The following is a 22943-nucleotide window of genomic DNA, read 5'->3' as shown; positions in this document are numbered from 1 at the left end:
AAATATTCAGAAAATAAACAGTGATTCTTTACACTGTAAATCATCTAATAACTTGTTCAATTAGAATCGTGTACCGATAATTGAAAAATATTGAAATTAAATTACAATATAGTCCTGTATTGCGTCGTATTCAGATATAATTTGAAATAAATAAATTAATAATACTTTTAAAATTTGTTTTAATTTCGTGTATGAAATTACTAATAATTATAATATGTACAAATTTTGATGACTTGACATGATGTTTTACATTTTTACAGTTTTTATTACGAGTCTTATTATTATTATTATTATTATTATTATTATTATTATTTTATGTATTCTTTTTTTTCTATCATATTAATTTGTATCATATGTATGTATACATTGTAAACAGTTAATGAATTTCTATGAAAAACAAAAAAAAAAAAAAAAAAAAAAAAAAAAAAAAAAAAAAAAAAAAAAAAAAAAAAAAAAAAAAAAAAAAAAAAGAAAAGAAAAAAAAATACTACCTAATAATAACGTTAAATAATGTTAAATACTAACGGACTTAATAATAACATTTTTTATTAATATTTTTATACTTTAATAATGTTCATTTTATTATATAAATGTAATTTATTCAGAATTTTGAAGAAAAAAATCCACGTCCTTAATATAGCTTAAGTACTAGAAATATTCGATTATGTTTATATTAAATAAGTAAAATTAAAAAAAAAAAAAAAAAAAAAAAAAAAAAAAAACCATTAATTACAATTTATATTTTAAAAATTTCGAAAATTGAAAATACTTTAATGAATTTAACATTTGATAGTGAATTAAGTATTTTTTATAAATTAAATTTTATCTTATTTACTTTATTATTATTATTTTTCTTTTATTGAAGAGGCAGTTTGTTGACAATATTGTCGTATTAGTGGAGAGAAAATAGAATCGAGGATTTCGCGAGCTGTAAATTTATTATTTACATAATAATAATAAACGATGCGGTTAGTATCGTAGATCGTAGTATTACAAATAATGTACATTCAAATAAATTTTGCAATATAACGATAAATTTATAGTTACGCTATAAAATATAAATATGATTATGTATATATAAAATTTATTTAAGACAACAAAAAATGTGTACATATATACATTAAAGCATTTTAACGACAATTTCTGTGTTTTTAATTTCAATCTTAATACGAAAGTTTTATAAGAATAATGATATTTTACAAAATTTTAACATTACCATTTACAATACAATAGTATTCTATACAAATTGATTAAAATCTATCTGATCGAGTGTCTGTTCTATACATTTCCATCACAAAACATTGTTCCTTCACGTTCGTTGGAGAAAATGGATTAAATATTCCAAAGTGAAATTACACGATTAATTATTAACTTCAAGATAATCCATCAATCTCGTCATTACAACTTTTACATAATGACCACTCGATTAAGAAATTGTCTTTAGTGACGACGGTACTCCTTCAGACATCATAAAATATTGATGCCAATGGATACCTTATCACAAACGCCAACATTGTACCTGCAATCTAAAATATAAATCTTATGGAATAAATTTCAAGATATAAGACTATCGAAATTTTTATTGTTGTAACGAATAATAATATGTTTAATAATAATAACAACAACAATAACAACAACAACAACAACAACAACAACAACAGCCACGTTTTAGCCATTATAATTGTGTAATAGTGCGTATTTGCGAACTTAATAGCAGTTGAAAATTGTTTAAATATCGCGAAATTAAAATACCTGAATTATTAATAATATCTTGGTGAGAGTCGATTCTTTCAATGGTCCGAATAGTATAAGTACAAAATTTAATATCGTTAAATTGTTGCATGTGACTACGCCTTCGCTATCCTCCTGCCATTGGACGATCTTAAAAGCTTTGAATATGCTCATAATTAATTTACCTGTGAAAAAATAAAAAAAAAAAAGTATGTCAAAAATCAAATTTGAATTTGAATTCATGTGAAAATAGTAATTTGAGAATTTTATTGATAAAATAATACCTAAAATATTCAAATCATTTTTTCGAAAAACAGTTAGACTAGGATTTAGTTTATCTATTTCTGGATCGTATCTGCGAAGGAAAAACAACGTGTTATATTAAATTTGTAAAAGTAACTTGGAGATGAAATAAATTTTGTACAAAAAAAAAAAAACTTTGCACTTTCATCAATTATTTCACGACCAATAAAACTATACTAAACAATGTGCTTTTGAAAAACAAAAGAGAAAGAAAAACTTCGATACAACAATAATTTATAAGTAAATGAATTACGCATATTACCGCTTTTATTCGAAATACTTGATAATATTAATATAATAAAGAAAAAAAAAAAAAAAAAAAAAAAAAAAAAAAAAAAAAAAAAAAAAAAAAAAAAAAAATCGATGTTGGGCACGATTAATAGGCAAATAATTGCAAAACAATTATATAATATTTATTATAGTTTTTATTATAGTCGTGCGAATCGTTAAATAATTTTCAACGACGACGAGTAGAATAAATTTCACCTTGGCAGTCGATGACGGGGACAGGGCACAAAATGGAAGAGCTGGGGCACACTGTACAGGAAATTAAGTATTTGAGGAATAAAGAAGAGCAGCGTCGTTTTGCTGAAGTGGCCAATTATGCCAACCACCGCAAACGTCATTCCTGACAAGTAACAAAACGTGTCTCCGACAAAAACCTTCGATGGATACCTGAAATACAAAGATTGTAAGATCGTTCAATAGTTTATTCATTGGCGAATGAATACAATAAACACCGGATGAAGCTTTTTCATCTATATTATTAATCCTATATCCGATGTCCTTCTTTATTTATTTTCTTTAATAATATTAGCGGCTTAAAAGTACAATTAATCCGAATGCTCATAAGCCACGTGATTTTGAAAAACTTGAAAACCATCTGATTTTCTATTTGGGCCTCAATTTCCATTATAAAGAGAGCATTTTCTAAAGACCTATCGGCTCGCTGTAAAAGCCTTACTACTTCCTTACAAATTTCCTACGTTTCCTGCCTTCGTCATGAAATCTCTTCTTGCTTCTTCACTGTTTGCTGCTTATCAAAATTGATAAACATTTGTATATTTTTTTTAAAGAGCGGCTGACGAAAACACACGAAAGAGTATTTGCAACGAGAGTTTGCTTCAAAAGAAAATTCGTATTTAAAATTTTATTTAATCGCAGCTGCTAGTTTTCTTCTTCTTCTTCTTCTTCTTCTTCTTCAACGACTAACATTACAAATTATCAACTTAAAACAAGAAGTTTTTTCTTTTTAACGAATAAAAAATAGACGAATATTTAAAAAATGTGTAGGATATTTTATAAAACTAATTTTATCAACGTACATTTAAAATAAACGTTTTACAAATCGGACAATTAATTGTGTTAGAAAATGATCGATTAATAATTTAATGTAAAAGAAATCTTATTATAAAAGCAACATTTACTTGGATCAAATTTTAATACAAACGACCGTTATCTTAAATAAATTGATAATTCATTTTATATTCGTAATAATAAAATTCGCTTGGTTGATATGCCACTCGTGCCAATGGAAAATCGCGCGATTCATTTAATCAAAGCAAATATATAATCGTCAATTACAAGAATTGCGCATAATTCTATGGCTATTATATATATGTGTGTGTGTGTGTGTGTGTGCGTGTGTGTGTGTGTGTATATATATTTCAGTTAGATCCTCAGTAGTTAGATGGTACTCGGATTAGATCTCATAAGCGTAAACTGAAAATTTCCGAATTTTCATATTACTTCCTTGGCTTATTACTTTTAGGATCTTACTTTTAGGAAGAAAGCACGATAAAGAGTTATAGCTGGAGTTGCACGAGTATGGAAGAAAAACATCGGGGCGAGAGATAAAAGAATATTTTACCAGGTTGATGATGTAAGCACACCTTAGTTGTTACAAGGCTTGTGCGACAAAGCAAACGGTTGATATAGAAAATCTTAGGTCGAAGCAATGATCCGAGCTATCGGAGATTAAAATCTCAGTAAGGGTTAGTCCAGCCGAATGTACCTATGGGTGAGGGGTACGCGAATCTCGGATTCTTCCCCAATTTGGAAGGGCAGCGTTCACCTGTTACGCGCCGAGCAGATGTTCGCCGCGACCGAGATTTACCCAGGATGAATGCACACTCTGGCTTCTGTGGGAGTGGCGCGGGGTCGGGGGCGGCAGCGCGACGAGCTGCGCGAGGGTTCGGCTGCGTGTGGGGGAGGAGGAGGGGGTGCGGAGAGCAGCAGAGGGTCGGGCAGCTGTTCGGCTCCGGGCACAGTGGCGGCAGTGCGTCGCGACGAGCGGGAACTCGTGGTGGTGGTGAGCCGTTGTTCCGGGCGCACGTGCGAGCCGATTGGCCGATCGGTATCGCCGCGATCGCTCGACCTCTTGGAACCGCGCTTGGACACGACCTCGAGGAGGTTAGTGAACGCCCTGTCCTCGGCATAATAACATAGTTCGATGCTTCTCGTCGATGTGCATGTGTTACCTAGGCCGATGCCAAAAATATTTAGCCACGTACGGGCTGGTGCAATTTACTTTATCGAGTGAGAGAGAGAGAGAGAGAGAGAGAGAGAGAGAGAGAGAGAGAGAGAGAGAGAGTTTTGGTGGGTTTCGAGGGTCGACGATCGAGTTTCATCGGTCCTTTGACATTAATAATGTGCTTGCGATGTTAGGCATATGGACCATTCGGCCTCGCGCAAATACAAGTGAAATGCAATTTACAATCAAAGAACGATACTTTATTAATTCTCGTAAAAATTAATATGGAACGAGTCAACCAAATGGAACGGTAATTTTATGGACGATTACGTAACACAGAAATGCCATGGAGCCTCTCTACAAAAGAAGTACAGATAAACAACATTAAACTATTTACATAAATCTACCGCTCGTTTTACACTCATGCGGAATCTATCTTGAATGTTTAATTTAACTATTCTGATAGTTGAATAGTCATTCGTAACACTGAAAACTCTTATGTTCGTTTAACATTAATAATATTAAACACTTTTTTCTATTATTATTATTATTATTATTATTATTATTATTATTATTATTATTATTATTATTATATATTGTTAAAAATATTTTTATGCCTTTAAAAGCGCTTGTTTTCAAGGCAAAGAAAAATTTCGAATTTCATTTTGCAATTATCTATATATTTCACTTTTAACTTTTAGTCATAAAATAAAAGATAAAATAACGTAAGAAATAACCAATATCTCATTTATACCAAGGACTTGCAGTACTTCGAATATTTAATCTAATTAAATATTAAAATTATTTTCTCTATGTATGTGCGTGCGCGTGCGCGTGTGCGTGAAAATTCATTTATAGATAAAAATGTAATAATTATAAAGTTTTAATACGAATATTTGTAAAAATATCGATAGAAATTTTTTCACTCTGACTTCAGCATAATAATTTTAGGTGGTCAGTTTCCCATAACATACAGTTGCTAACTCAATATGGATTTTGACTTTTAATGAACTTGAAACAACGCGATTCGAACTTCATTCGAACAACTAAATTCTGTGCATTTCGAAATTAAATGTCACATAATCCATCGTGCTACCTTTATCTTTCCTTTTCTTACGATATTAATTTATAATTATCAATAATTATAAATTTATTAATTAAAGTAAATTATCTGTTTAATAATTAATTTATCGATTATAATGTTATCTATTTGTTATGAAATTAATTTTAAGTGTCTAAATAATGAATTAGAATTTTACACTGGAAAATTTGCTGCAATTTAATGTACATCGTTCAATTTTGGAATATCATTAATAGAAATGAAAAAGGACAAGAAAAATGAAGAAAACAAAATAATAACTTCATATCCGCATGAAATTAGCTTAATATTTCAATCTCAGTGATATAGAAAAAACTTTTTGACTTTATTTTAAAGTTTAAAATAGCGAAAAGGGAGAGTTGTCGGATGCTACCAAATTCTCTCAACAGATGTTATATTCTTACACATTCTCTAATGTTCCAGATTTATGTTTTAAATACTGAAAATTTAGCGATAAAATATGTGCGTAGCAGTTAGTCGAGTAAGAAGAACAATTTGATATCCTACATTTTATGCTCAGCACATTGCATCTAAAAATTTTTCTAAATATTACATTAAGATTTTCAAGTTTCCCAACTCAAGCACTTTAATGCAACAATGAAATAAAATTACGTCACTCAAGGCTCTCGGAGTTCTCAACTTTAATACACATGTCAGCTCAACATAATAATAATAAATGCAGTTTACTGGGAAAAACGACGTGGCGCGAGCATTGACTCATAAATGACATTAATTCTCATAAACAATTTTATTTGAAGAGTTAGAGGAAGCGCACTTGTGTTTGCAAAAGAAAAGAAATGCCGATCTGCGTGAATGGAATTTAATGACAAGAAATATTAATGCATTATCGCTCCATTACTAACGTGTAACAATGAGAATGACGACACTGTAGAGGCCAATTTTTTTTACAAATACACATCAATTCCTTCATTATACTTTAATATATAGCTAATGAGCAATAATTTATTAACAAATTGCGTATAAACCAATGCTCGCGAAGAGTATACAATTAAATTATACCAGAATACCTTTTATTTACGAAGGATCATTAATGTCGGATTGGTATAGGCATTTTACTCGGAACGAATATGAAATTCCCGACCGATTCAATTTAAATTCAATTCAAATGGAAATGTGACTTTATGTACGTGTATATCTAATAATTCCAAACTCATAAAATACTTTTTTTTTTTTTAAATCATTAAGGTTTTCCTTTTACAGATGAACATATTTTCCTCACCTCCTCCATCTCTAAAATTTCAACATGATTTTCAACCTTAACACGCACGCGCACATTTCTATATTTACTATCATCTATCAACTGCAATACATTTTCCGGAAACTGGCTTTTTCTTCATTCCGATAACGCATTGTAAGGAAGAAGAAAAATAGACAGATAAAGAATGAAAAAGGAAAAAATAATGCTTAAAACTTGTCTTTTCAAAGTAGTAAAATTTGAAAGTACAAGAGATATATCTCTCGTCCAGCAACGGAAGGAGAGAAACTCTTTGAACTCCTCTAGATCATTATTAAAATGTTTTTCAATAGCAGTAGTCATTGCTCGGCTCGTTATTCCCGTCCACAAGTGTCGCAATAAGTGTCGCTTGGTGTATAAAAATTACGAGCCAATAACCGTAAAAACGAAAAATTAGCGCTTTACGAGCTCATACATACACATATATGTTTTCTGGTCTTTCACACTCGACTTTCATTGGATAAGCCATTGGAAGTAATTTTGTGAAGGAAAGCAGCCGAGGATGGGCTCGCAAAAACTATTTGCCCGAAGCATGCAAGCGATTCCCTTTTGACTCGTAGCCCGAGAAAAAACAGCATCATCTCACGTACCCTCGACCGCGACCGGCCGTTTCCTCCTTCGCGCTCGGTCGTCCTTAGGCGATTTCCGGCCGTGCGCGACTACTCCTATTATCACGGCTCCCCTCCTGCCGCTGCTCCCGAGAGTATCAGGGCCCCCCGAAGATATCAACTAGGATCGCTTATAAAAAAGACCGTCCCCGTAAATTCCCCCCCCCCCTCTCTCTCTCTCTCTCTTGTAACCCTACCTCTCGTTACCAAGCATCGCGAACGATGTCAAAGCACTCGCTCGCACGCTCGCTCGCTCGCTCGTCTCTCTTTAATTTATCCCCTCCCGTCTACGTACTGTCCTTTGGAGAGCCTTTTTGGGATGCGCACGTGTCCGGATTGCGCGAGGGAGCGTAACTCATTCGTGTGCATGCGTGCATGTAAGAGACGGTTCTTGAAATAAAAATTGGAGAGAGAGAGAGAGAGAGAGAGAGAGAGAGAGAGAGAGAGAGAGGAGAAAAAAAGTCACTGGGGCAACGACTGAACAAGTCCTTTCTCATCTTTTCACCTTTTCGTGCTCGATCGACCGCGTGGAAAAGAAGCAACTTTAACAAAATTAACGTAAACTCGTTACTATTTATGCCCCATTCGAGTTGAGCTCCGACTAAAGGTGTAGAAACATAAGGACGATTATAACATTTGAGCTAAGGAGCGATCCTACGATTGTCGCTTTTCATCTCTATCGCGATGAAAATACGCGATTTATTTTTCAGCTTGAATGCTAATGTTACGGTGTGGCTAAAGCAATTGTGAATACAGTCATGGTTTAATAAAGCAACGTTGCAATTGCCAATTAAGGACATGCTCGTGCTGATTAAATCACTAGTTGTTTCACTGATTGTCCAAATAAATGAACGAATCAATATATAAATGTGAATTTAAAAATAATTTCAATCTGCCATGTTTTTATTATATTACGTAAGCTTTACTCGTTCCGTTATTATTGCCTCATACGTGGCTTGATTTCGATATTTATCGATATACCCTCCAATTCCATATCTACTCTTAATCTATTAGGGAATAAAATTAATAATGATAACGAACGCCTATCGCTAGAATCCACAAGAGTCGACGCTATGATCAATAAATGTAATGTTCTTTAGAATGTAATTCTCAAATGAGTTGAAGCGCGGTAAATTGTAATCATTGTTTTATCGATATAGATCATCCGATATAATTGAAATAATTTAAGCTTCCTTTTTGAAAGAGATAAAAAGAATTCGGAGAATTTTCTTTAGAATTTTTATTGTTATTCAATCGTAATTATAATAATACACACACGCGCGCGCGCGCACACAAACGTGGCATCTACATTTTTCATATTCTTTTTTTTTCAATTACTAGTGCATATCCACGATAAGGATAGAAAGTATAAAATTTTTCTTATTAACATAATACATATACAAATTAACATTTTTTTTTTCTTGTTTTTTTCTCTCTCTCCATTTTTGTAATAATCAAAATGCAACGGAACAGTCATTTAAATTGACATTTCGATGTAGAATATGAGAAAATAAACATATTAAACGGTTAGTAAAGTAATTTATAAACAGAAACTACTGCTTATAATTGTAGAAACGAATATAATTACGACTAAACCTCTATTTTTTTCGCCCATCGAATGATATCTGACTGAATAAAAATTTCATTTTACCTTCATTTTTTTTTCATTTTTATTTGTTAAAGTTCTTACACGTAACAAATACTCTGATTTTATGATTGAATTAACAGTTCACGTACGAGAAGACCGAAATAATCCGAATTAAATGTATGATTAAATGTGCACGTATTCTTGCGCTTTGTTTAAAGAATTTAGTAGTCGCAAATATAGCTTAAATATTACTTGAAATAGATTAGAAATATATGTTTTTTTTTTTTTTTTTTTTTTTTTTTTTTTTTTTTTGGACAAAACCAATAGTTTTATTAACATTTGGAGAGGGCAGCATGAGTCATACGATGATTCATCATAGCTAGTAGTGACCCTCAAATGCTAATGGTACACACGTACATTCAGTGGGGGAGTCTCTTAATCCATGCGTCGAAATTAAGCTTAAGAAACCACCATTACAAACACTGATCCGTGTACCTTATATTTAAGATCGATACTGCGGACCATGTACTTGGAGTTGAATTAATTTCGTTTCTACGGGGCATAAATTTACAACAGATTTTCCCTTTAATTAATATGGCTGAAAAAGTGCGAGAGCGAGTATGCGCGTGTGTGTGCGTGCGTGCGTCAAGAAGCAGACAATTATCGATTGGACTATGTCGTATTGCAAGAACGATGGCATTGTCTTATCAGAAGCTTACACAAAGGGTCGGCAAAGTACATTAATGCTATTCGTCGCAACCCTTCAACCCTAACGATTAAACCCCGAACGATTAAACGCGTACGACAAGTCGAAACAAGTTTGAAGAATCGCCAGCGTAGAAGTGCATAGACGATATTATTTCGAAATGAATTTCTTCAAAAACTTTTAAATCAAACGATTTAAATTCAAAGCACTCTTTTACCTAAAACGTTTTACCTACAATTCTTATAAATTCACGTCGCCTGAGCAGACAATTTCTTTTAAGGTTGTTCTTTCTTAATTCATTTTCTTAATTTTTCCTGCGGCGGCCACGGACCTTATTCCCGAGAGAAGAGAGAAGTTTAAAATTGGATCATTCGCGTGCTTATCATTACGTTTGGCAGGCAATGAAACAACAATCTATACAATTCAACTCCTAATAACGAAATGAAAATTACAAAGTGTCAAAACACGTTATTTTTATCTCCGATCGCAACATACGACAAATCCCATTGGCGCGTCACCGTAGCGCATCGATTACCATCACACAACAAGTCAAGTCAAGTCAATAGCTTGTTTTTTTTTATTATTAAACTCATTTTATGACAACAGCCTGAGTCATTACTGAATTATTATGCCATTATCATTCATAATGCGAATGACAGCAGTCGCGACGTCGTGTGCCCGACGACGATCTTCTAAGGACTCCTATCATAAATCTACAGCTTCCCATATAACCAATATAAGCTACATCGTCCTCATATATCTCGTAAAATCATTCAAGCGAACTTCAATGCGTACGGATTTTTCATGAACGCACGAACAATTACGTGGATATTTTAAATGCGATCGAAGCTGCGGCTAATATATATATATATATATATATATATATATATATATATAATCGAGATAATAAAAATTCTCGAGGGTCTCGGGTATTGGCTAAGCAGCTCATCTTGGAGCCGCGCCCTCGGGAGACCACGTGGAGGGAGCGCGAACGCGAGCGCCAGACTCCGGCCTCGGACCGTCCAGGAGGAGCGACGTAGCTCAGCGTGCCGGAGATGAGCTCACGGGAGTATCGACTGGTCCTGGGCGCGTGCGCGCCTGGCTCTACCGAGCGGCCCCTTATCCCGCTCAGACGACGCCTGTCCGCCTCGGAGGGCGGTGCCCCAAGCCGAGAACACAGCTAGGAGCGTCCCGGGTGTGGCTGCGCGCGGGCCCAGAGCCGAGCACCGCGGGCCCGCCGAGGACAATGCGTCGGCGCTGTGGAGGTCGCTGTTGGCGCTCCTCGCGGGCCCGTTCGCCGCCGGACCGTCGCCCCGGTGAGTTTCCCGCGCGATCGCCGAGCCGTCGCTTCCCCCGAGTGCGGTGGTACCAGCAGGTAGGCCGAGAGGTTGGGATGGAGGGGGGGGGGGTTATGCCGGCCACACAGCCGACAGTAAAGGATGGGGTCGCGCTGACCTAAGCATGATGTAGGCGGCACAACGACCTCGGTCGACGCGCCGCGGCGTCGCGCCTCCTCGCTCTTCTTTTCGTGTATTTTGGGGAGAGCGAGGCCGGCTGATGGACGGGTAACGTGCTGCTGCCGTTGTCGTCGTCGTCGTCGTCGTCGTCGCTGCCGCCGCTGCCGCTGCCGCCGCCGCCGCCGCCGCCGCCGCCGCCGCTGCTGCTGCTGCTGCTGCTGCTGCTGCTGCTGCTGCTGCTGCTGCTGCTGCCGCTGCTGCTGCTGCTGCCGCTACTGCCGTCGCTACCGACGCCTCGGAGTCGAGTACGCACCTCGGCTACAACACCGGGAACGTCGACCGTTCTCTTTATTATCGAAAGGCGCGAAGTTCTGGGGTGGATGAGAGGGGCGAGCGTTTCCTTCCTTGATATTGTCACAAGGATTTTTGGGTGGATATCTAGTGACAAGGATAATTACTCAGGTGCGATTAAGCGGTCTGTGTTGCGTACGGGTGGGCTCGATTAGCGGCTCCTGCTGCGGCGGCTCATTTCCAAATCGCGCACTCGGCCGTGGCAGGTGGAATGGGTATGGGGAAGTGAAGGGCGGATGATACGGGGGAAGGAGAGGAGGCTGGAACCGACGGAAGGAAACTCGCCGTGAGAATAGGCGCGAGAAGAAATTGGCGAGGTGGAGCGACGATATCGAGCTAGAGTGGCGGCGATTCCTGGGGAGGTCGGGAATGCGCATGTAACTTCAGCCACGAAGTGAAGTGAAGTGCCCCATCGATTTTCCGACTTCGCACGAGGGCCGCGCTCCCGCCTATCTATGCACGAATGTATGCGTGGGTGCGCATGTGTATGTGTGACGAAGCTCCTCTCGCACATCTCGCGAGTCTCGCGGCATTCGTCATTGTATCTCTCGCCCCTTTATGACTGCGCCCTCGGCCGAGTAGTCGTCAACTGCAGGTGATTCGTCTCGGGTGAAACGCGTTTATCCCTAGGCTGGACTGCGAGACACGAGAAGGACTGGTAAGAGTGTTTGAGAAGCACCTTATTCTCTTTTTGCACCGTATTTTAAAAGCACGTAGCGAAAATCTTCATCGTCTTCATCGTCTTCTTCTTCTTCTTCTTCTTCTTCTTCTTCTTCTTCTTCCTCTTATTATTATTTAATTTATTCTACTTCTTCGTCTTAGTCTAATGTTATTCTGGATTCGCGATAGATCCTAGAAGATTGTTGCGCTTGGATTTTCTAATCGCTTCAAGCTCGTTAAGGAATAAGTCACATTGCTTTCTTTACGAGATCAAGAAATTCGGGGCGTAAACCCGCGGACGGAGCGTAAATGTGTGTTGATCCGTGCGCTATTTTTTGTTTTTGTCAAGCCATCGTTTCATTAATGCAAACGTGTTATTTAATTATAAAGTTAATGTAAATACGTAAAAAAATCAATAGATCCAAAGTTGTTCGTCTTATGTTCGAGATGTCAAAATTGTTCGTGCCGATTTTGTGTGTGTGTGCGCGCGCGCGTCTGTGTGTGTCTGTTTTTTATACGTTAATTGTGCAAAAACAAAGACGAATGTTAAATCATCAAGGAATTTTAATTTAATTTATATATCGATATTAAGTTATATTTAGACGCTACCTGACAGCAAATGATGAATTATTATTACAAGAAAACCACTCGACAAAATTCTCTTTAAATACTTCAAAGGGAATCGAAATTTTTCATTGGGTTTTTTGTTTTTGTTTTATTTTTCTTCAAATTGATTCTTTTAATTGATATCAATTAAAATATCCCTATTATTAATATCCAAATAATTGTCAGCTCAATTAATGTGTAAATTTGTAGTTAAATCTTAAGCAAGTTGATAGCGAAACATTTAATAATATAACTCGCTTTTGAAACTTTTATTCTTACAGCAAATCATAACTTAACGACTTGGAGTATGAAAATTTTATTAATAAATCTATTAGAAGGACATTTTATTGAATAGACGATTAATATAAATTACGGATATATACAAAGTTTGAAAGTTTATAAAGCTTAAAGTGTTTATTTGATCGCTAAATTTACCGGAAATAAGCTACTACTTCGTTCATGTACGTGTGATATTGAAATTTTGAAAATTTATAAATATTTGTAGTTACGGTGTGAATATTTTAAATGTAAAATTTAAACGCATATTGAATTTAAAATTGAGTTAAATTCCAAGAGAACAGTAATTTGAAATGTGCATATATATATATATATATATATAGATATTTTTTTTTTTTTTTTTTAAAAAAAAAGGCTGTTTGAATGTAAAAAGCATAATATCTTTTAATTATCAATTTTACTGTAATTTGAAACATGATTAAATTGTTGGTAAAACACGTTTTAACAAATAAATATATCGCAATAAACGAATTTCGGATTTTCTTGTGCAATATCAAATTTTCACTATGGAAATTATTAATTAGGTATTTGTGCCGAGAGGAAGAGTTGCTGTCGTTAAAATCACGTAATATTCTCATTCGACAACACGTTATCAGCAGCATAAAAGCGCCACCGAACATCCCGCAACTACAACAATACAATTGCTACTTAATTCTCACCTAATTCTCAATAGACAGTCAAAGCTTGTTCTTAAAAACGAGAGGGCAAATATCGATGATCCACCCATTACGTGATCCTCGACCTCCTAAACTAGTAAGATTGATTTTGATAAGCTAGCAAAGAATGGCATAATAGCGAGGGCGCTTTTCGCGACATCACGGTTCGCTCTTTTGTCTTGCGTGCGCTATCCCATAAGAAGACGAGGCAGGAAGAATAATGGAGAGGAGACTCGAAAATTCGTATGACAAAGACAGCGGTATTATCTATCGATAGCGATTGACGGCCGTTGAATGAATGCACGCTCCTAATGAATTTGAATTTTCTACAATAGTGAGTGAAAGGCCGAACACACGAAGGGTGATTAAAAATTGACGTTAAAGCGATAGCGATTACGATCCAAGCTTTCATTATTATTTTCAGCGCGTGAGTTTGAGCGTATGTAGTGTTATATACACATACTGTTAACTGCTTGGAAATTTGAATTGTCGAGGGTCTCTTATCAGAGAATAACATATGCCATCGTTCACGGGTGCTTTTAACTAAGTACGGCCGGGGAAAAAGGAAAGGAGTTGGTTTAGTGAGCAAGTACTTTAAATTTCGTTGGGAGTCGCTGATGAGGAGCTTTGAATAAAATGACTCACTAGTCGGTACACCTGGGTAAAAGTGATAAGTAGTGTGAGGCCAAGCCCAGGTAACACATTCATTTATCAATGAAATGTAAATTTGTATACCGTCGTTATTAAGGAAACAGTTCACGGTGAGGAATTTCGAGTGGCCAATGATCCCGTAAATACGAATTATCATTATAACATTCCATATACGCTCGACATTTCTCGGAATAAAAAATAACTAATTCGTACAATTACAAAGTAACGTTAAGCATTGTAATAATAATAATCGGTTGAAAGTATAATATTTAATTAGAAAAATGAATGATCGATGAGTAATTAGCAAAGTCATTATTGTCGAAGGAAATGATTAGTTTATCATTTTGGAAGAGAAAAAAGTATGCACAGATAAATTTGGACAGATTTTTTTTCTTTCTTTTTTTAATGAATCGAAGACGAAAGTATCGTCGAACTGATATGTAGAAATAAAAGATTATTAAGTATTTATGATAATATTCCACTAAAATATTAAATATTTTGTATAGATCTATTCTTTACTAAAACTTAAACGTACCCTGAATACACTTTATATTTTAAAAGCGAACTTTATAGTGTAAAATTACAGATTCTACTCGCATCCTGACAAACTACTTTAATCCTAAAATACGTTCCCTAAAACTTTATTGAAATTTTTTCTATTTTTTTTTTAAATTGTTGCCAAAGTTTTTTTTTTTTTTAAATTTTTTCAAAAAAACCTTTTTTTTTTTTTTTTTTTTTTTTTTTTTTTTTTTTTATATATTTTTGTTTTTCATTAAAAATTACTCATTTTTTATATATCAAAATATTTCATGTACGCGTAGCGTTGAATGAATTATAGAACAACTTGTAGATAAATTAATCTAAAGTATCATGTTGAGCGCAACAATTATCGGATGTTTTAATGTACTGACACAAGTAATTTTTGGCCCGATATAACAAGATGAAACTACAAAATGAAAACTTGTATGTTCATACTTGGATTTTTTTACGAGAATTATAGAACTTTTTGCAGTAGATTTTCAAACTCATAATTTCACGATCTAACTGACCCTATTTATAAGCACCGAGTCTCGCCAGATACTCAACAAAATCACTTCCTCGTGAACACGAATAGACAGACGTCGTTACTTTTTGTGCTTTCTCCCCCTTCCTTTAACTGTTCTTTTTCGCAGTCTCGCTCGCATCTCTCGCCACACACCCCCCTCTCACCCTCTCTTACTCTCTCACTCTCTCTCTCTCACTCTCTCTCTCTCTCTCTCTCTCTCTCTCTCTCTCTCTCTCTCTCTCTCTATATCGCCCCTCTCTTACTTGCTCTCATTTTTTCCTCTTATAACTTAGCTCTATTATCGTCCGGATAAAGTGTCTTCTTATAGAACTTATGCAGGTTGTAGAGGGATTTTCGTAATGTGTTGGAAAAAAGTATTTTTTTTTTTAATATTTGTCTGACGAATGACAAAATAATATAAATTGAAAAATGAAGTTTGCATAAATTAATTATTAATTGTGCATCAATTGCATTGCGTATATTATTTCTCAAATAAATAAATATTCTCCATCATTCACAATTTGCGTATTCCAATGTCTTTTAATCTCTCTTTAAAATCTCGAATAAAAATGTTTCTAAAAATAAATTCATCTGCGCCAAAACTCATAGAATACAATATTTTGAATTTAAATAACGCTTATGTAGAGTAATTTCATTTAATAGTCGAGTAATTTAATAAAACTATAAATGTAAATTATCAATATGGATAAAAAATCATAAAAATTCAATGGGTTCCGTAATGGATCTCCTTCCCATACTACATTCTACATGTATAATAATAATGACGTGCTACATTCAATTAATTTACATAACAATGGAAGCAATTTTATTTCGTTATCTGTTTTTCAACTGCAGATATGCTCATCCATTTATAATTAATAGACTTTTTTTCATAAACCTAAATTTATAAAAATTATTTTATTTCATGCATTTTAAAAAATATATAAGAATGTAAACGAATATTGAAACACGTATTATCGGAAAAAAGCTTTATTTATAAATAAGAGACTTCCAATATTTTTGAATTTAACAATTAATAATATTTTTAATATAAACAATTTATCATGAATATTAATATTACGCTTATGAAATAATATGTATTTTAAGTTAAGCTTGAGAACTTATTATTTCGTTAAGCTCAAAAGTCTGGCGTTTTTATCGACATTTTTGTCGATAAACATTCTAATCGGGCAACAGTAATATTCAAAATTATTATATATAATAGTATTAACATAATGTAGATTGTGTCTATTCAAGTAATTAAATCTACAAATCAATAATTAAAATCTGTATTTTGTATGTGTCCGAAGCCAATAAGAGAACGTTAAAAATATTAAGAAAATAATATTTTTAAAAATATTTAATTTTATCGGAGGTGGAAAAATTTGAAATATTACAAAACTGTTTTAACGCCTATAGCTTTATTTCCTCTAACCTACCATAATAATCGCATAATCGAAATTTCAAGATTTATGTTAATAATAACAATTTCATTAATTTTTTTCCCATTCAATCGTTCGTAATCCCATGATTATCAAGACTCGTTAAGAAACGTTTCAGAGCGTCACAGCAAATTTCCTCCTTAAAATTGCACAATACATGAAAATTCTTTACAAATACGTATAATGTGATAATTGCAATAATTAATAAAGCTGATTTCAATAGTATCGTCGCTCATCGGCAAATCCCACTTGAAGCTATGCAGTAGTTAGCTGTAGAGTCGTAAACTCCCATAGTCAGCAAACACATACTTATTAACCATAAACTTTGAGGAAACTGTATTAATACAAATTTACCAATAATCGTTATTATTTACCAATAATAACGAGCTGCGGCAACTTTGTCGTTTTGCAGATGTTCAGACCGGAATACAAGATTCACGACGTTAAATGTGTCCAGCCACAGAAGGCATCGTCCGCGCAGGAGAGTCGCTCTTGCTCGTCAGTCAGCACCCGCAGCAAGGACGACGGTAGCGAGGCGAGGCCGAAAAGTATCAAGCAACAGCAACAGGAACAGCAACAGTAGCAGCAGCAGCAGCAGCAGCAGCAGCAGCAGCAGCACCACCACCAACAGCAGCAACAGCAACAGCAGCAGCAGTGACAACGGCGGCGATGAGGAGGCAACCGGTGCACGAACGACAGCAGTAAAGGGGCGCGCAGACAAGAAACAACACAACCGACAGCACAAAGAAAGCGATGCCATGCAGACTCGTGTGGACTGGAAGTTGGTCCTGCTCTACACTTTGCTGGTCCTCCAGGTGTTTATCGTCATGGTCTACGTGGCCTCCACGCCACACGTCTCCGACATCAATGCACCCGCCCTCAAAGAAACCATCACTTTTGTCAGTTTCGAGTCTTCCCAGGTACGTTTTATCGTCTCGTTATTCCAAAATCAAGCGTGCGCACACCTCCCCCCCTCCCTCCCTGCCGCCTTTAGTTCTTGCGTAAATGTATCCAAGATCAATGCCCTTCTTCTTCTTTTTTTTTTACTTTGTTTCCACAAGATACTGTTACAGTCCTTTAATTTAATAACCAACTCGTTACTTGGCATCCTATGTATTCTAAAATGAAAATTTCTTCTTTCTCTTATTGTAAAATATTCTTTATTACGAAGACTATATGAATATAATAAAATTATGATTCATTTCAAATAAATTTATACGACTGTATGTAATGTATTAATTATAAATAAGTTATAATAAAGCAAGCTCTTCAAAAACAATATTTGCATTAACAAAGTTTTAATTATTGTAGAATTAGTATTAAATAGATAATTAAATTACATTGACTAATTAGCGAAACTTGAAAGTATTTACTATTTCTCTCTCTCTCTCTGTCTCTCTCTCTCTCTCTCTCTCTCTCTCTCTCTCTCTCTCTCTAAATACCTATCTATCTACATTTCATTGGACGGTCATGCAAAGCTGTCGTTTTAATTAAAACGATTGGCTCTTTAAGTGTCTATGGAGCCGTTTTGTGGGAACGGGTGGGCGCGAATATTCCGATTTTGGTATCCTCGAGAGGAATTTAAACGCTTACGTAAACGCTAAGCGCATAGCGACTCGCGTTCTTGGGCATTGAAGGTGACGGGTAAAGGAAGTATCAACGAGGCGTTAACGGAGAATTAACTGTCAGCAGGGCAATTGCTGCGCAAACAGGAGCGCAGTTCCGCGGACCATCACCGGGGAGATGAGCCTTCGCGAGGCCAAAACCTTCCGGATGTTCCAGGCGTTCAACGAGACACTCTGTTGGCGCGGGGGCGTGAACGAGCGTAGGAACAGACGCGAGGCGACGGAGCGGTGTGCTTGCCTCCAAGGCTGGCACGGCTCGGACTGCGGTCAGCCCGAGGTCGTCTGGCGCGCCATCATGGCTTCCAAGCAAAAGGTGCGTCTGAAGCGGCGCAAGCTCTCACGGCGTATACTACACGTCTTCTACGTGAACGATCACAACTCGGCTATCGCCGAGGTCATCGTCGAGGAGCTCTATCCGGTCGTCGACCTCTTCGTCGTCTGTGACTTCAGTCTCGCAGAGGACAACTTACGCCACAAATTGGGTAAACGCCAGGACTACCATATACGATGCTTCCCCCGATACTCCATCATAAATCTATAACCCTACCTCCTGCTTGCAAATTTGCGAACTCTACATTTCCGACGGGCCTTTTTCTCACGAAAAATTTTCTTTCCTCATCCAGAATACGCATACATTACCAATTTTTCTTCCTTCGTTTCGTCTTCTATTTCTTTTTTTAAGAAAGCTTTTGATTTTTGGACAAACAAACAACTACTGCTTCTTAGCAGGAGATGGGGCACTTCGGACGACGAGTCAATTGGAATTTATGTTGTCACGGTTTATTATAAATTATTCAGAAGGGAATTTCCACTTCCTTACTAAGAATTGATGGCATATTTCAAAAGCGTCAAACATTGATTTAATACACGAACAATAGCACTTTTCATATAATTACGTTTTCCATAGTGTCCTTCTAGCGCACTTAGATTGTACGGTAAATCGTGCATTTTATCTCATTCGAACAGTCAGTCGGTGTGTATCGATTAAGTTGTAAAATTATAAATGTAAGCCCTCGATAGCCAATATATGCCTACCAAAAATCAAATTCAGTTAAAGAGTTAATGGAGAATTCGAGGTCAAGAACTTCAATTATAAGCTCTTAATTTTAGATTGTCCTTTCGTTCTTAAATTACAATGTTTGGAATTAATAATCATTTTACTTAGAAAATTCTCTTGAGCGAACATATTTAATAATATTGAAAAACCATAAACCTCTATTAATATTAAGTAACTTCGCCATATCGTTGTGAAATGTGTCACATTGAAATAAAGCAAAAGACAATTATTGTATTTTCTTTTTACACACAACTAAGTATCGTACACGCTAATGCTACTTAATCGCTCATCTTATTGTAATTATTATTCTAATAATTATAAATTATCGGCATTAATAGAGTTTACATAAGTCATAATATTTTACAATGATTGGTTAATTGTCGCAATAAATTAGATCGATAGAGAACAGAGTGAACTTGCAACAGTAAGCCGGCAATTATGAAAAAATTAGAATATAATTCAATGTATATAATAGGCGAACGAGCTAATCGAACGAGTGACTAATAAAATGATTTTCCTTTCTGTGTTTAATTAGCCAAGGGCTTCCTTACCGAACAACAAGACAAAATATTGTACATTAATGTGGCGCTGAAAGCCAAAAAGCCAGCGAGAGTAATATCAAAATATGTTTGGGATAGAGTGAAGAAAGTTGTGAAAAATATCAGGGACGATGACATTTACGTTTGGACGGATGCCGAGCAAATATTGAATGCCAAGGCTTTGATGTTCCTAAAGATGTACGATGGTTGGCCACAACCCATTGGCTTCCGACTCAGGTGGTCCGTATTCGGATTCTTCTGGCAGCATCCGCTGAAAACAACGATAACCATTGGGGCATGCACCGTGGGACTGATGCGTGAGGCCCATCGTTTCAATTCCCTGGTCCTCGAGAAGGAGTTGACGAACGAAGTGGCCGAGAGGGAGACGCTTGGCTTGGTCATCGGGGATCTGAATCATTACGGTGGCTGGTATTGCCAGTTCTGCCAGGGTCCGGCCAACATTATAGTCGCGCTACGCGAGAAGAACAGAACGAAAGAGATGACGCTGGAGAGGAACGTCGACGTCCCCTTCGTCGAGGATCTCATCGGCACTGGAATGTGGTTCGACGAGAAAACCAGTTTGCTCAGAGCATACAAGTCTCGGGAGTCGTATTACGCGCCCGAGACTGTAATGAATAAGACTTGGAAGTACGACTGGCTGGTCGAGAACTTTTACGCCAAGATGGATTATTATTGAATGGACATTGCTGAATCACGACGCCCCCGACTGTGATATTAACTTGTACTCCAACTCTATCAGTGTACACTGCATATATGTATATCGAATTTATACGCCAAAATTGATGATACGTGTTGGCTCATTTAAACAAATCTGTTATAATTTATATTTTTTATGTAAAATAATTAACAAAGACTTATTAGGTCAACTATTAGATAGCTTAATTATTTTCTATATAAAGTTATGCTCGTTTCATTTAAGTTTTTAAGAGGCGAATGAATATTGTCTCGATTCGGAAGACTGTATTATTATTGTTTTGTATTTACAAGAGGTTTAAGTGATTTAATAAAAGTTGAAAATGATATTTGAAGTTTGTTATTACTTACCTATTGTGTTTCCAGAGGGCGAATGACGCAGCTATATATGGAATTATAAAGTACATGGATAACTGGTGAGCCTTCCACATGTCGCCCGATAGCTCAATTAAATTAAAAATAAGTATGCTCGTTGCGATGATTAAACTTTGTCCGACCTCTAATCCATTCACCCCGGCTAATATATTTATAGCGTTTGTACAGAAGACAGCGAGCATGCCCATGTACGCGTAATAGAATAACCACAGATCGATGGACAAACTAAAGAAAGCTCTAAAAGGCTTTGGAACAATTATCACAGTCGAATTAAAATTAACATAGTAAACCATGAGCAGTGGTAAACTGGCAATCGTTGGCAGCATTAGCTTGTGTCTCCATTGCAAGTCCAAAACATCATCGGCGAATCCCAAAAGCATCATACAACAAATAGAAAGTAACGCAGCCAGCAGCTCCACAAACTACAATAAATGAGAAATTTTCTGACATGTACATTTTGCGTGTATTCTTTTAATTTTTATGTAAAATTATATACTCTCTTCGCCTTTGTCGTCCAATTACGCAAAGATGAAATTATAAATCTCACGATTGTGCGAATGAAAATTTAAAATACAAATGCACAGACGCAAGTCGTCGAAAGATATCTTTAACATTAACGATATCGTGCCTCGACATATAAATGCTAAAATATAAATCAATCGAGGGCCTTAAAACGATGTCAATTGCTTTGCTTAACGAACATAAATTGTCTCTTTAATAGCGTACAAATTTCCTTAAAACAAAATTTGATCGCCTCTTATATTTGCAACGAATGCTCAATAATAGAAATGGCTATTTTTAGGTAATATAAGTGATTTTTTATCGCTTTACCTCGTTATGAGGGAAATTCACATTGTTAAAAATGTGATCGCCAAATGGTATTGGAATGAACAGAAACATTGTTATCAAAAAAGTACAACCACTAACGACACCCATTGCCTCCGGGCTAAAAGCAAACAGACAACATTGTTACAGGCATGCTCTCATTGCATTTACATATGCAAATATATTTATTAAAGAATAATATCAAGATTTTCAAAACTGTCAATGCATACTTACATTTTGACGAAATTCTTTTTATTCATATCAATGCCGCAAAGGTTAGCTTTCAGAAATCTTTCTTTTAAACGCGGAATCAACCGCACAGTTAAAAAATATGTGCATATCGACATTGTCACATTAATATATAAGGGAAGAAATTGAGCCAGCGATCGATCCATATCGCAATACTACCTGCAATAAATACTTTGTAAAGCCAAATGCATAGAGAGTGAGAAAAATATTTTAACGCGTGAAACCGCTTAAGATAATAGAAAATACCGTAATAAACAGAGCAGAGATTGAGAGATGTAAACGGCCGGAGAAACATCGTCACGATCCTCAAGTTATGTGACATCAGCTTTCAGGAACGCTAAGCTTTCGATCTAGCGCGCTTTATTAAATAATGAATTCGACAATTCTAACGCCTAGGTTGAGCAGATTACTCAACGAAAGTGAAATATTTATATTGAAAATTACGCTGATGATCATTCGTCGAGGAGTTCCAAGAGGCGCGCGAATTTTGCTACTTCGCCGGCATTGTCCAACCAAACTGTCCAACGATCGGCGCTACTAATAACGAAATTTCGTTCCAATCGATATTTAAATCCTCTTTAGGTAAACTCGGCGAATAAAGATATTCTAGGGGACAAAGTGTAAGCATAAT

The 22943-nt window shown here is 35.8% G+C and overlaps 2 protein-coding genes across 3 annotated transcripts; one reads left to right on the top strand and one right to left on the bottom strand.

Annotated features, from left to right (window-relative positions):
- Positions 1 to 1238: 1238 nt before the first annotated feature.
- On the bottom strand, positions 1239 to 22534 carry Alg7 (Alg7 dolichyl-phosphate N-acetylglucosaminephosphotransferase). The gene is made up of 7 exons (XM_011502090.1): positions 22298 to 22534; positions 22070 to 22184; positions 21215 to 21660; positions 2521 to 2709; positions 2016 to 2086; positions 1753 to 1916; positions 1239 to 1526 (listed from the first exon to the last, which is right to left on the bottom strand). The coding sequence occupies exons 1-7, from the start codon at positions 22456 to 22458 to the stop codon at positions 1461 to 1463; spliced, it is 1212 nt and encodes a 403-aa protein (XP_011500392.1). The 5' UTR covers positions 22459 to 22534; the 3' UTR covers positions 1239 to 1460.
- On the top strand, positions 17542 to 21128 carry Mgat3 (beta-1,4-mannosyl-glycoprotein 4-beta-N-acetylglucosaminyltransferase). 2 transcript variants are annotated; one of them, XM_011502088.1, is made up of 3 exons: positions 17542 to 17848; positions 18618 to 19035; positions 20146 to 21128. In XM_011502088.1, exons 1-3 carry the CDS (start codon positions 17687 to 17689, stop codon positions 20844 to 20846), a joined length of 1281 nt encoding a protein of 426 aa, XP_011500390.1. In that variant the 5' UTR covers positions 17542 to 17686; the 3' UTR covers positions 20847 to 21128. The 2 variants fall into 2 exon arrangements, with proteins under 2 accessions (XP_011500390.1, XP_011500391.1); XM_011502089.1 differs by having other exon boundaries at positions 18621 to 19035; positions 20146 to 21127.
- Positions 22535 to 22943: the final 409 nt, after the last annotated feature.

The sequence above is a fragment of the Ceratosolen solmsi genome, unplaced genomic scaffold (assembly GCF_000503995.2).
Source record: "Ceratosolen solmsi marchali unplaced genomic scaffold, CerSol_1.0 scaffold43, whole genome shotgun sequence".
NCBI classification, from domain to species: Eukaryota; Metazoa; Arthropoda; class Insecta; order Hymenoptera; family Agaonidae; genus Ceratosolen; species Ceratosolen solmsi.
This window is presented reverse-complemented; position numbering and strand designations above follow the sequence as displayed.

What these genes read in the sequence shown, in the direction of transcription:
- Mgat3 (XM_011502088.1), top strand. Translation starts at nt 17,687, where the DNA reads ATGCAGACTCGTGTGGACTGGAAGTTGGTCCTGCTCTACACTTTGCTG. An exon ending in TCAGTTTCGAGTCTTCCCAG is followed by an intron (nt 17,849 to 18,617) that starts GTACGTTTTATC and finishes ATTAACTGTCAG; the next exon opens with CAGGGCAATTGCTGCGCAAA. An exon ending in CAACTTACGCCACAAATTGG is followed by an intron (nt 19,036 to 20,145) that starts GTAAACGCCAGG and finishes GTGTTTAATTAG; the next exon opens with CCAAGGGCTTCCTTACCGAA.
- Alg7 (XM_011502090.1), bottom strand. Translation starts at nt 22,458, where the DNA reads ATGGATCGATCGCTGGCTCAATTTCTTCCCTTATATATTAATGTGACA. An exon ending in AAAAAGAATTTCGTCAAAAT is followed by an intron (nt 22,185 to 22,297) that starts GTAAGTATGCAT and finishes GTTTGCTTTTAG; the next exon opens with CCCGGAGGCAATGGGTGTCG. An exon ending in AGATATTATTAATAATTCAG is followed by an intron (nt 1,527 to 1,752) that starts GTATTTTAATTT and finishes TTTATATTTTAG; the next exon opens with ATTGCAGGTACAATGTTGGC.